Genomic DNA, 13,927 nt, shown 5'->3' with positions numbered 1-13,927 from the left:
CTGATATTTTCCGGTTCATTTGATTTCTCCGCTGTGTCCACCGTCAGCTTGGAGAAAGCGGACATTGTTTTGCTCTTTGCTGTTTACCGGGCACCAGAGCAATGCCAGACACACACCGGGCAGCCAGTCCATATTCGTTGATTGAATAACTAATCTGTTCCCTTCTCTTTCAGTGTTGGATACAAATGACCGATTTCTGCGGAAGATAACGATTGGGCAGGCCGGCACGGAGAAGGGCTATTCCCGGGAGGTAGGTGGTGCCTTCTTCCCAGGAGTGTTTCTGTTCTTACTTGTGTTGGTTTCCCCTGGCCCAGGAGGTCACTCTGTGCCTCTCCTCGTCCCCCACCTGCAGTGGCCAGTGGCTCTGCCCCCATTTCAGGCCCTGAGCAGGGCTGGGAGAAGATAAGGAGTCTGGAAAGCTGCGGTGTCTTCTTATCATCCTTTCCATGTTTTCAGTTGTGTTTCCAGAATGAGCTACTCAGCGTGTCCCTTGAACATAAATTCTTGCATAGTTTATTGGAAACCCACCCAGTTAAGACCACATCTGCATAACTGAAAAATGAAAATCTCAGACAAATTACTCAAATTTCATAAATCAAAAGGCAAACACCTAGTTATTATGTTTACTAGCATGAGTTTTGGGGATTTTTTTCTTAAGGATAATGGCTTATTACCCAAATGTGGAGAATGTGAGAGAAAAAATATGATATCCACTTTCATTTTAATAGGTCCCTGATGTCAGTCAGTGGTACTTAGGGGATATAAATTCATTCCATAATTTTTCATCCAGGCACAGTGGGCTTCTAAATTATTTTCTTTTTAATTGGTAATAAACTTTATATTTTGTGACAGCTTTAGATTTATGACCTTTATGTTAAGTTTTTATTAGTGAGAAAAGAGTCACTTGTGCTGTAATAACCAGTCCTCATACTAAATAGACTTGTGGACCTTTAGAAATATCTTGAATTAAAAAGTGAATGTGGGGATTGGATGAGGAAGAGAAACTGAGCCCATGCACCCGCTCTCCTGAAAATCCTGGAAACTCACACACACAGACAGATTTCAAACAGTCGATATCCAAACTAGAAAACAAGAATCCTTGGCGTAACGTTTTGGGAAGTTTCTGAAAGATAGGAAGGTGGAATTGGATTGATGGAGGACAGCCCAAAATATGGTGCAAGGATTTTAGGGATTCTCTAAATTCAGAGGCAATAAATATCCTATTTTTCAGACATAGGACTGTGCCAGCATACCTCTCAGGGCTAGTGGCTGGGGACAGCTCCCACAAGCTGGTGGATGGACACCTTTCCGGGACACCTGCATCTCAGCCTGGGGGCGTTGGTGTGGTCCTCAGCCCAGTCGGTGCACAGTGTCCCCCACCAGCCCGCAGCACAGCCATAGGGCTGTGTATGTGCTGTGCCTCTTGTTTGGCAGGGGTCAGTGAAAAGTGTCTTGTTGAAAGACAGCCAGTGCATTCTGGCCCTTTTTTTTGAGGAAAGATTAGCCTTTTGTCATTTGCAAAGAAGGCCTCCTAAGCAGTGTCCCCAGGAGTGGATTCGGCGTGGGAGCCGTGTCTGGAGATGGGCTGGCGTCGTCAGAAATCATGTCCACAGACAGGTAACAAAGGGCATTAGAGCCAGGAAGCGCCAGATGTTTAACGACACCCACATCAGGAAGAGTGATACCAAACTCAGTGAAGAGAAACACAAGTGCCCAAGGAAGACAAAGCAGTAGATCAGTCTTTAAGAGGTGTACAATCAGTCCTCTCAGAGGGTTGAGAGAGCTGTAACATCCAAGGAGAGAGAATTGACTGATTTTTATGTAGCATGTTAAAATCTTGTAAACTAAATATTGTCACAATAAAAATCCAGTTAATGGGCTGAATAATTGAATAGGCTTAAGTGAACTAGAGGAACATTTAAACCAAGGAACTGTCTCAGAACATAGTCCCAAAAGGAAAGCAATAGAAAATCTGAAAGAAAAGTTTAAGAAACATAGAGCACACATCAAGAAGTTCTAATAGGCAACTAGGAAGAGTCGCACAAGGAAGTGGCAGAAAATGGAGGGAAGAACACATTCAAAGAAATGATAAAAAGGGAATTCCCCTAACATGAAATTTCACATTAAAAAAAAATATCCCTACCAAATGCAGAGCAGTATAAATGAGAAAAAAGCCTTATATCTGGACACGTCATGTTGAAATTTCAGAACATGAAGCATTAAAAAAAAAAATTCTGAGAGCTGTCAGAGAGAAAAGGTCCTTATTTTTTCACAAAGGAATGACTCAGGTTGGCATCATCCTTCTCATTGTCAATACCGAATGCTCAGTGACACTGGGGAAATGGATTCAGAGTTGTGAAAGCAAATGATTTTTTTTTTTTTTTTTTTTTTTTTTTGAGACAGAGTCTTGCTTTGTTGCCCAGGCTAGAGTGAGTGCCGTGGCGTCAGCCTAGCTCACAGCAACCTCAAACTCCTGGGCTCAAGCGATCCTTCTGTCTCAGCCTCCCGAGTAGCTGGGACTACAGGCATGAGCCACCATGCCCGGCTAATTTTTTCTATATATATTAGTTGGCCAATTAGTTTCTTTCTATTTATAGTAGAGACGGGGTCTCGCTCTTGCTCAGGCTGGTTTCGAACTCCCGACCTCGAGCGATCCGCCCGCCTCGGCCTCCCAGAGAGCTAGGATTACAGGCGTGAGCCACCGCGCCCGGCCCAGCAAATGATTTTTGAACCTAGAATCTTCAGCAGAAAGAGTAAAACAATAGCAGCAACAATAAAACATGTAGAATAGAAAATGTAGAACAAGCTGGTTGGAATAAGTCCAAACAGATTAGCGGTTGCCATAGATATGTACTGTCACTGACATAAAATGTAGAATCGATAAAGAAAAGAATGGATAATTTAGTTTTAATAAAAAATTAAAATCTTTAGTATAAAAAAGTGACAAAACCACCAAGACCAGTAACAGACTTGGAGGGAATATTTGCAACACGTATGACAAAAGGTGAATATGCCAAACATAAAAAGAACTTCTAGAGATGAATACTAAAATATTTTTCCCTTAATAAGGCCTTCCCTGGCCACTTCATTTAAAAGTGCAACAGCCCATTCCCAAACTCCCTCCCTCCTTTCCCTGTTGGACTTAACACCCTCATCACACATTCCTGCTCACCTTGTTTGGTCTCAGTCTTTCCTCCTAAAGTTCACAAGGACAGGAGGTTTTGCCTTTTAATTCACTGCTGTATTCCCCATGCTCAGAATGGAATTTTGTTACACAGTAGTAGTTGTTGTTCAGTAAAAGTTTGTTGAATAAATGGACAGAATAAGTAAAACACAATTTTAAGTTCTGTTAAAATACAGAACCCTTACGCCAGCATGAAAAGATATTCACAAGGAATCATAAGACTGCAAATTAAAACAATGAAATATTATTCGCCTAGGAGCTAGCTCATCAAAACATAAATAGTTAATGCTAAATGCCAGCGAGGTTGCAAGGAAATTGGGACTTTTATGTAGAGTTAATGGGAGTAGAAATTGGCAAAGCCTTTTGGGACGATAGTTGGTTAGTATTAAAATTTGAAATGGGCCGGGCGCTGTGGCTCACGCCTGTAATCCTAGCTCTTGGGAGGCCGAGGCGGGCGGATTGCTCAAGGTCAGGAGTTCAAAACCAGCCTGAGCAAGAGCGAGACCCCGTCTCTACTATAAATAGAAAGAAATTAATTGGCCAACTGATATATATATAAAAAATTAGCCGGGCATGGTGGCGCATGCCTGTAGTCCCAGCTACTCGGGAGGCTGAGGCAGAAGGATCACTCAAGCCCAGGAGTTTGAGGTTGCTGTGAGCTAGGCTGACGCCACGGCACTCACTCTAGCCTGGACAACAAAGCGAGACTCTGTCTCAAAAAAAAAAAAAAAAAAAAAAATTTGAAATGACCCAACAATTATAACTTCGAGACTAAAAATATTTTTTTACAAAAGAAGAAGAATTATTTGCTTATGTGCAAAAAGAATCTAAAGATATTATATGCTATATTATATTATATGCTATATTATATTAATGCTATAAAGATATTATAGCATTATTCATAATGGTGAAAATTCGAAATAATCCGAATGTCCAATAGTAGGGATATCTACAGACATGTGGTACATGCTCTGTACCTCATGGAAGTTGAAAGTAATAAAGTGTAGACAGGTAGAGTGACATAAAGAGAGCTCTCCTACACACTGTGAAATGGAAAGTTTAAAAAAGAAATTTAAAAATTTCATGTAAAATATAGATAGTATAATCCTGTATAAGAAGAAGCCAGCATACATGTTCATATATATACATATATACACGCCTAGAGTAGAAATTGGAAAGGTGTGTACACCAAGTGTTGCCTCTGGAAAGAGGATTGGGAACGGAATGGGGTAGTGAAGAAGGCCTTTCACCTTTTCTCTGCATATTTTGTACTGTTCAGTGGTGAGATGGAAGATTAACAATGGCCTTGATTTCAATGCCTACTATGCACCTTCTATTGATAGGTCTGTTGCATACATGAACACATTTAATTTGTAAATCTGATTTACAAATGAGAAAATTGAGGATGTTATGTTAAGCAACTTGCACAAGGTTATATCTCCTATTACTTTATTCATACATATTTTTAAATAAAAGGAGATCCTTTTATATTTAAGAGCTTTAACTGCTTTTCTTTAACCATAAGATTCTAGATAGGAGATCTTTTTTTGTCAGTAAACATGGATCTGAAATCTATGTTGTCATTTTTAATGGCTACATTGTATCACATCTTATGCATGGACCATAATCCATTCTACCAGTTCCCTGTTATGGACTTGAAGAGTATTTGCAGTGTTGGGCTATCACAAATAAGTTGTAGTAAATGTACACACATTTTTGTGTACATACTTCTCTGACAATATCCTTACAACAAATTCCTCTTAGATGTATAATTGTAGAGTCAAAAAAGATGTAAATTTTAAATGTTTACATTTTCACATGACCTTTCAGAGAAGTTAAATCAATTTACATCCTTACCAACATGCATATTGGCCTTCGGTTAAATTTGTGCTGATCTGATAAATAATAAAAATAATCTCATTTGCACCTTTATACGATTTTGAAATATTTTATTTATAAAACTGAAATAAGCAGGCCTCTGCTACCCACATGTTTCAGTCAGTAAAATGAATACAATGATATCTCAACTGACCCAGTTTATTTCATCTCTGATGTTCAACAGGCAAAATTTTGAAATTGTACTGATTACAAATGAAGAACTTGAATATATATTATAAATATACTTATTTACACAGATAATATTCTAGGAATAGTTCTAATCGCATGTTTTATACAGACAATCTAAATGTTTTTTAGTCATTTTCTTATAGGCTCTATTATATATTCTGCTTATATATATATTCTCCTTCTATGCTCTGTTTAGAATTGAATAATGCTATAAAGAAACCTAAATTTCATACAATGATAAAAACACTTATTTTTGGAATGAGTTATACAGGGAATATAACAATTGAATATAGTTGTATTTGATTTTCAGGTAATATTTTTTCACTAAATCAATTACTAATGCAATCTCAACCAGGAAGTAGCCAGAAAGCTCCTTATTTCCTTCATTTCCTCACTTGTCAGGGACGGAAATGGATAATAAAGTGTCTCACAAGGTGATCCCACCAGGGCACAGCCATTCCCTCCCTGCGCAAGCCTGGACTTGTCTGGCTCACGCTCCCCTCGGGAAGAGGGGAATGAAGCTGGGGTGTAATGAAGTGGTTCTGTCCAGAGACACTTCCCTCATGGCTGAATTGCCATGAGCAGGAAGTACACTTACTTGTGTCCTTCTAGTTCCTGTTGGACTTTGTACAACCTGGAGTCAGAGCCAAGAGGGGGAATAGGAAGTCCTGGGAACTTTGCATAAAAAGTGGCTGCTCTCTGGCTTTCGTTGCTGAATGCCGCAGGCTCTGATGTGGCGATACCTCACGGGTAGCAGAAAGCTGAGTCTGGGCCACCATCTGACAGGGGTGGCCTCCCTGCCATGTTGAGATCTAGGTCTGGGAAACTGGCCTCAGACGCAAGAAACCAGCATCATCTTTCACCGTCTGCTCCTCATGTCCCCGCTGGACAGACAAATGCAGCCCCCTTGCCAGCCAGCGGAGGTGGTCAATAGGCTATTTATTAATTTGTCACTCTGTGCCTACTTGGCTTCGAGCTCTGTGCTGGGAAATCAGAACTCAGTGGCCCAATGTGGTCCCTGCCTTCATGGGACTTATAGTCCAGTGATAGAGACACACTAGACAGATAATGACATTGACAATCACTCCCCCACCTGTGATCGCTTCAGTGCTGAAACCCAGTGCCATGTGTCCACGGCCATCCCCATGGTACAGAACTGACCACTACCTCTGCTTGGCTGGCGCAGGCGCAGTTCGACATCGCAGTGGCCAGCGAGATCATGGCAGTGCTGGCCCTGACGGACAGCCTCATGGACATGAAGGTGCGGCTGGGAAAGATGGTGGTGGCCAGTGACAAAAGCGGGCAGCCTGTGACAGCAGATGATTTGGTGAGTATGTCCCACCGGAAGCTCCAGGGATCACGCTGTCCTTGTTCTTTCACAACCACAAGAAGGAAGGTTGTCTTCCTTTTCTTAGTGTGTATAATTGGCATCCAGAGAATTTCTGTGCACGCACTTTTTTCCTCTTAAGCCTGTTTGTCTTATACCTTCCCAATGTTCTCATGGGCACTTATGATATGCTAATGTCTGGCTGCAACCAAATCATGTGAAATTTATTTCATAAGACTTCCTCCATCCTTGCCAATGCTGATCTCTGCTTCTGCATGGGCTGGGGTGGTGCCATCCCCCTGCAGTTGGTGGCCTTTTAAAAATGTGCAATCTATGCCTATGTGAAAAAATTGAGGGCAAATCCTCTTTCCGAGGAAAAGAAGTAAGTGGCTCTACTTTCATTAACAGGAAGATAAAGTTAAAATTGGCGCATTTTAGGCACTAACCTGGCTTATTATTTAATTTTGTGCTTTAGATTTGGGTATCACATTGTAAAAACAAATCTCTGCCTCAGTTGATCTTAATCTTCTAGCTGTTTTTCGAATGACATGTTGTGTTCTATAAAGCTTTCATGGTGTACCACTGCCTTTTTTTAGTGCTTATTTTAATTTGGCATGCTAATCTCTTTTTCTTCTTCCTCTTTGTAATAACAACCTTTACTATTCACTTAAACCTCACTTGTGGCATAGCCATTTCATTTACTCGTACATGTTTATAAGTGCTTGGGTATGACATAAGCCTCTTCTTTTATTTATTTATTTTTGCCTCCTGTTGGGGAATTGAACACCAGTCTTCCGTGCGACAAGTAGGGATACTATGACGTTACTCTAAATTTAAGCTCACTTTCCCACATATTGGGTCACATACAGTAATGGAATTTATTCTTCCCATTGAAATGAGATCCACCTTACTGTGCAAAATACTCTTTCTCCCTTTCTCTCTCTTTCTCTGTCTCTCTTTTCTTAAAGAATAAGTTCAAGAGATCTATTGTACAAGGAAGGAAGGAAGAAAATAGATTGGATGCTCTTATCAATCATAAATGATTAAATATTATGAATACATAAATTGATCACATGAAAGAAACATTTGAAATTGTTGGGGATAGGAGTAAAGGGAGAAAGTAATGCACTTTAGGGTGGAGAAGATTTTCCACATTCTACCACCTCACCTGTTAGACCTAAGACCTACCATGGTAAAACAGTTCTGTTTTCTGATACCAGGTGTAGCAAGGAATAGTACCCTTTAAAAACTTTTTTTCAGAACTATATTCACAGGCATTTGCTCATTGGAAGACTTAACATAGTCTTCCAATAAACAATTTGTTGAAAACATCAAGGCACCACCCAGGGTCTTTAGCAAAACAAGAAGGGAATAAAAAAGAAAAAAAGAAAGAAAGAAAGAAAACAAAGTGAATGATGGCATCATATTTATGAGAAAACAACCTATAGCCTTGTGGCATTCTTTGGCGTACTTTTTGCTGTAATTCTCAGGCTGTATTCCTGTTCTCTCTTCCTTTTCTTTTCCAGGACTGGAGAAAGAGGACTTAGAGGGAACCTAACCCAGGGCGTCCTAGGACTGGCAGGGTGCTGCCTTATTTTATGTATAAGTGGCATCAGCTTCACTGCAGGGAGAGAGAGAGAGAGCCTGAAGCCTACCAAATGCTGCAGTTTTTTGAGTGCTTTCTTTATCTGCAGGATAAAAGGTTTAGAGAGGGCGGGAAACCAGAATGGGTGCTTTTAGATTTTTCCCTTTACCTCTCTGCATTCCTGCTCCGTAGATAGCCTTGTTTCAGTTCTTCATCTTATTTCTTTGAGCAAGAGTAAAGCCTCTGGCAATGAAATATAATGTGCATACATTGCCAGAGAATACTTGGAGATGTTGTTGAAAGATCTATTTTCTAGCAAGCCTCTTAAACACCATCAAGGAAAGTTTTGAGGAAGGACAAGGTCTGCTACTTCCCCAGTGCCCTGCACATCTTAGAACCTCTGACATGATGAAATGAACAAAGGCAAAGCACTGTCACCTATCGCCAAGAGGTGCCTGCAGGGACACCCACCCAGGAAGTAGGTTGGAGAGAAAAGGCCAAGGGAGGATCTTTTGTCAGGAATCTAAATGTTTTTCTCTCTCCTGTAGGGGGTGACAGGTGCTTTGACAGTTTTGATGAAAGATGCAATAAAACCAACTCTGATGCAGACCCTCGAAGTAAGTGGTTTTCTTTTCATAATAATTGCTTATAGAGTTCGTGCTAATTAAATTGCTTTTGTGTTCCTGTAGAACAGGAGCACTCCCAGCCAATATGAGGCAGGCAGGGTGCTTCAGAATTACTTCTTGGTCAACCCCCAAAATGTTAAAAATACATTCATAAATTCTTTGGTATGATCCCCATCTTCGCATAATTGATCCAAGTATAAACTTAGTATCTGTCTAATATTTTAGTAGGTTGTACAGCCACATTCACATTGTGTTTCTATTTATCATTTTTTGACTAAATCTCTCAATCATTAAGTTTTGGATTTTTCAGGTTGGTTTTGTTTTTGTCCCCAAGCAAAACACAGTAAATGCTAAGAAATGTTTTCTGGGAAAGTATGCTGTACTCCGCTCTTGTAAGAACATTGTTTTTGTACATGACTTGCCCTGCTCTTATATTTATTGAACTTAATTTTTTTTTTGTCAAATTATCTCTATTTTAATCCAGTTTTCTGGTCACTAGTCACATTTGTTTGATTAAGTAATTGTCCAATTTCTTCCTCCTGGCTAATGAGACCGCAGGATTTGGTCCCAAACAGTGGGATCAGGTTGAGCAAAGAGATGCATGAAAAAGAAGGGAAAGTATAGTTTGCATTTAATGAATGAATCAGTAGATGGGGTTTCCTCAGCAGTTCCTGTTCTTCTCCAAGTGTTTATGCCTATGTTTCATTTAATGCATAGGCTGTTTTAAGATTACTTTAAAAGATAATGGGCCTGTTTAAAAAATAAAACAGCAATCAGTTAAAATATTTGCATGCATGACCTCTGCTACCTTGATCCTGTGTAGTCATTCTGGATTTACGTAGCTAATCGGTGACTAGGAATCTACATTAGAGGATTACCTAAAAATCATTGATTAGTTTGCGGATGGTGCTTCAGTGCTCACATTTGAAGACCCTTGATTGTCAGTCCCCTGGGAGGTCATCACAGGCTGCATCTCTGCACATTGCCGGAGACCAGTTGTTCCCCATCCTGGCTGCACTTGGGAAGATGTGAGGATACTGATTTTCTTTTTATCTTTTTTTTTTTTTTTTTTTATTGGTGGGGGAGCTGACTTCACGCCAGGCCTCAGAGTGCCTTTTTAGCAGGAAAAAGAGAACTAGTTTGGACTGGTGAGTCAATCTAAGGAAAGGCACAGAAAGGCTACCAACAGATAACCTGTGTACTTCCCCAAATGGCCCTTGTGCCTGATCCTGGATGCCTCCCACCCACCCCCAGGCTCCAGAGCCATGGGGCACACCAGAGGGCCTGGTCCTAAAGCCCCGCACACAGCCAGTTTTGTCTCATCCTGATTTTCCCAGTTACAGAATCAAAGATTTACCCCTAGATGAAGATCTTTAAGGACATCCTGCGTTAGCCCTTCCAGGGCTTGTCAGCACTCTGGGGACAGACTCTACAGTAGACCCTTTCCTCTGTGGACCTTCCTGATTCAGAAACAGCTGCTTCATTCATAAACACCCCCTATGACCATCCAGCCACTGCTTCTGGTCTGCCCCTTTTGTCCACGTCTTCCAGAGTAGCCCTTGCAACCCTGGCTGCCCACCACTCGCAGCCTATGGTTGCCCAGATGTAGTTCTAATTTGGAATCACAGATCCGGTAACAGTGTAGAGGGAAAGAGGCCTGCCCTGGGAAGGTGCAGAGCACCCCAATCCCCTATAGCTTCCCCAAAATACTCTCATCGGGACACAATTGCAGCCTCAGATACTTCTGGCTGCCTGCACTGGCTGATGCGCAAAGTCCCCAAGTTTTTCTCACTTGCTCTGCTATTGTTTGGTTACCAAAACCTTTCTTCCCTCTTCTTGAGTTAGTACAGCTCATTTTTTGGATACAAATGGTTTGGCTCCTCCTGGTATCTGATGACGCTTGGCTTTGTCAGCTGTAGCACATTCCTCATTAGTAGCTGAGCTCTTCCCAGGCACAAGCTGGCAGCACCTTTGTGCCAGAACATCCTGGGCCTAAGCGAGCTCGTCTTGCAGCAAGACATGACTTGGTGGACATTCAGGGTAGAAATGAATGGGTAAAGATATATATATATATATTTTTTTTTGAGACAGAGTCTCACTTTTGTTGCCCTGGCTAGAGTGAGTGCCGTGGCGTCAGCCTAGCTCACAGCAACCTCAAACTCCTGGGCTCAAGCAATCCTCCTGCCTCAGCCTCCCGAGTAGCTGGGACTACAGGCATGCACCACTATGCCCGGCTAATTTTTTGTATATATATTTTTAGCTGGTCAATTAATTTCTTTCTATTTTAAGTAGAGACGGGGTCTTGCTCAGGATGGTTTCGAACTCCCAACCTCAAGCAATCTGCCCGCCTCGGCCTCCCAGAGTGCTCTGGATACTGATTTTCATGCCAGGCTCGACCGGCAAACCAGTGAGCCAGCATGTCTGGGGGTCAGGCCTGGGCGCCCCAGGTGATTCTCTGTACAGCCAGGCTGAGAACCCTGTGGAAGACTTAATCAAAACAAGAAGGCAATGAGAGGTCTTTGCATTTTCCCACACGCTAGCCGTGCGTGGTGCTGACAGAAACACCGTGTGCTAGAGTGTGCTGTCCAATATGATAACGCTGGCCACGTGTGGTTCTTCCGATCCAAATTAATTGAATTTACATAAAAGTTAAAATTCAGTTCTTTAGTCGTTTTAGCCACATTTCCATTTATGCATTTATTTACTAGAAAATTTTTTTACTAGCCACATTTTAAGTGGTTATAGAGCAGATAGAGACTGTTTTTGGCATTGCAGACATTTCTTTTGAACAGTGTTCTTTTAGAACACTTAAGCAAATGTATAATTGAAATATTAATCCTTTTTTTTTTTTTGAGAGATTGTCTCACTTTGTTGCCCAGGCTAGAGTGAGTGCCGTGGCATCAGCCTAGCTCACAGCAACCTCAAACTCCTGGGCTTCAAGCGATCCTCCTGCCTCAGCCTCCCGAGTAGCTGGGACTACAGGCATGCTCCACCACGCCCAGCTAATTTTTTTTTCTATATATTTTTAGTTTGCCAATTAATTTGTTTCTATTTTTAGTATAGATTAGGTCTCGCTCAGGCTAGTTTCGAACTCCTGCCCTTGTGTGATCCTCCCGCCTCGGCCACCCAGAATGCTAGGATTACAGGCACGAGCCACCATGCCTGGCCTATTAATCTTATTTAATGTTTAAATGTTGAAGGATATAAGTTCTTTTTTTAATTAAAATGTTGCTGAGTGTGTGGATTATCCCAGGAACAGTGATGTGTCTGTGCTGATCCAGCCACACGCTGTCACCTGTCCCCCCGGGGCATGGTGCTTCTCAGACAGATGGCCTTGGTGAGGGCTGCAGTGTGAAGAGGAAGGAAGCCACCTGCCTGTCCAGGGTTGGAGCCTGTGACCTTGTCTGTGGTCAACTTTTACAAATGCCACTAGCCTACCACAGGCAGGGACTTAGTAGAACTGGCGAGATTAAGAGGTTATAGGGACTTTACATTCTTTTTTAAAATATTTTCTTCAGATCACTTAAAAGGTTTAGTTAGATAGAGATGGGAATTTCTAGATGGTAAGAAAGAGACACAGACACTAAACATACATAATACATATCCATCAACGTGTCTATCTGGGTTTTATGGTCCTCAGTTTATTATGGGGTTCATTTCCACATCCCTGTGCATGAACATATCAGGGCCTTATATTATTCTCCCTCTTGAGGACTGTGGAGGAAAAGTAAATAGAGAACTCAACATAGTGGCTTTGACATCTTTTTCATTCTATCTTCTTTTCATTCTATCTTTCACTCTTTTTCATTCTCAGCAATGACTTTTCTTTTACTTCCTTTCTGCCTGCTTTTGTTCAGTTTTCTCATCTTTGAAACGTGGTCAGCGAACAGCCCGTTGTGGTTCCTGGGAATTTTCCACGGCTCCCGGCCCCCAGGCCCCACGGCGCTCCCTCCCCTTGTCACTGTGAGGCCAGCCTGTATTTTCACAGGTGGAGCCCGGGCTGCATGTACAGACCCCGGTGGCCCTGGCTGGGCTCTGAATAAAACCTGGACATTTTAACGCATGTGAATAAATTCTTCTTGGATAGGGTTAAGGTCTATTGTCAATAAAGGAAGAGGGAAAAGTATAGAAGTGGCATTAAAAATGAATATATAGACAAATTTTCTTTAAAGAATTAACATCTGTAGCTTTTGATGGTTCTCTTAAATTAGTTTCTTTTGTGCTTTTTATTAATAAGAATTACCCCAACATATTACTATGAGCGAAATTTTTCTTGCTTTTGTTATCTTAATGGTTACCAGATTTCTAACTTGGAAGGCAATTAAACAATGAGAAAGACTTAGAACTTATAAAAATCAATGCAGCAACTTTCTTACTAAAATAAAAACAGTCTATAAACTTAAGTGTTATATAGTTGGCCTTCCATGACATCCACAATTTGCTGATTATCTTGATTTTTATGCTTGCTTTTGATTTTCTTGAATCGACTAATTTCTTAGTTAAAAAAATAAATAAATACACCTCTTAGCCCATCACAGTGTAATTCCATTCTTTTCAAAAATAAGAATGTAGAGAAAAATGAAATTATGTAAATAGTTTATTTCCTGGTCCCTGAGGCAGCTAATACAATGGCTTATCAAAATTATAGAAGGAAAGGGCTGAATTCTTATAGCTTTTTCTCACTGGCTCTTCATTAAATGTAGAATGATACTTTCTAGAATATATAGGGAATTATTTATTCCTTTGATCGAGTCCAGGTGTTTTAACCCTCTGTTAAAGATTCTGTGCATTAAATATATGGTATTAGTGAATGCAGAGTGACTTGGATGACTCTTTAAATACCCTACACTCCTGCCCACCTTGTTTGACACCGATTGATCTTGGTTTCTTCCATGAGTCTTTTGGGATTTTGACTTGTTCTTCTGCTTGTCTAGGGGACACCTGTATTTGTGCACGCTGGCCCCTTTGCCAACATTGCTCATGGCAACTCTTCAGTGTTGGCTGATAAAATTGCCCTGAAACTGGTTGGTGAGGAAGGATTTGTGGGTAAGTCATTTCTTTGAAATTTAGTTGTTGCAGAATATTGAAGAAATTGAAAAAATGATGACTGGACTAAAGTAATATCCATACTGACATGA

At 41.0% G+C, this 13,927-nt stretch overlaps 1 protein-coding gene across 2 annotated transcripts in view; it reads left to right on the top strand.

Moving 5' to 3' along the window:
- MTHFD1L (methylenetetrahydrofolate dehydrogenase (NADP+ dependent) 1 like) overlaps nt 1–13,927 on the top strand; it is a 192,913-nt gene that overhangs the window by 71,886 nt on the left and 107,100 nt on the right. For both annotated transcript variants that reach the window (XM_076002865.1, XM_076002866.1), the window contains exons 17-20: nt 174–250; nt 6,438–6,578; nt 8,712–8,780; nt 13,724–13,835. In XM_076002865.1, the coding sequence (XP_075858980.1) occupies nt 174–250; nt 6,438–6,578; nt 8,712–8,780; nt 13,724–13,835 (399 nt within the window). The remainder of the gene's footprint in view (nt 1–173; nt 251–6,437; nt 6,579–8,711; nt 8,781–13,723; nt 13,836–13,927) is intronic.

The sequence above is a fragment of the Microcebus murinus genome, chromosome 5 (genome assembly GCF_040939455.1).
Source record: "Microcebus murinus isolate Inina chromosome 5, M.murinus_Inina_mat1.0, whole genome shotgun sequence".
Lineage (NCBI taxonomy): Eukaryota > Metazoa > Chordata > Mammalia > Primates > Cheirogaleidae > Microcebus > Microcebus murinus.
Note: the sequence above shows the minus strand (reverse complement) of the source record. Positions and strands in the feature narration are given on the sequence as shown.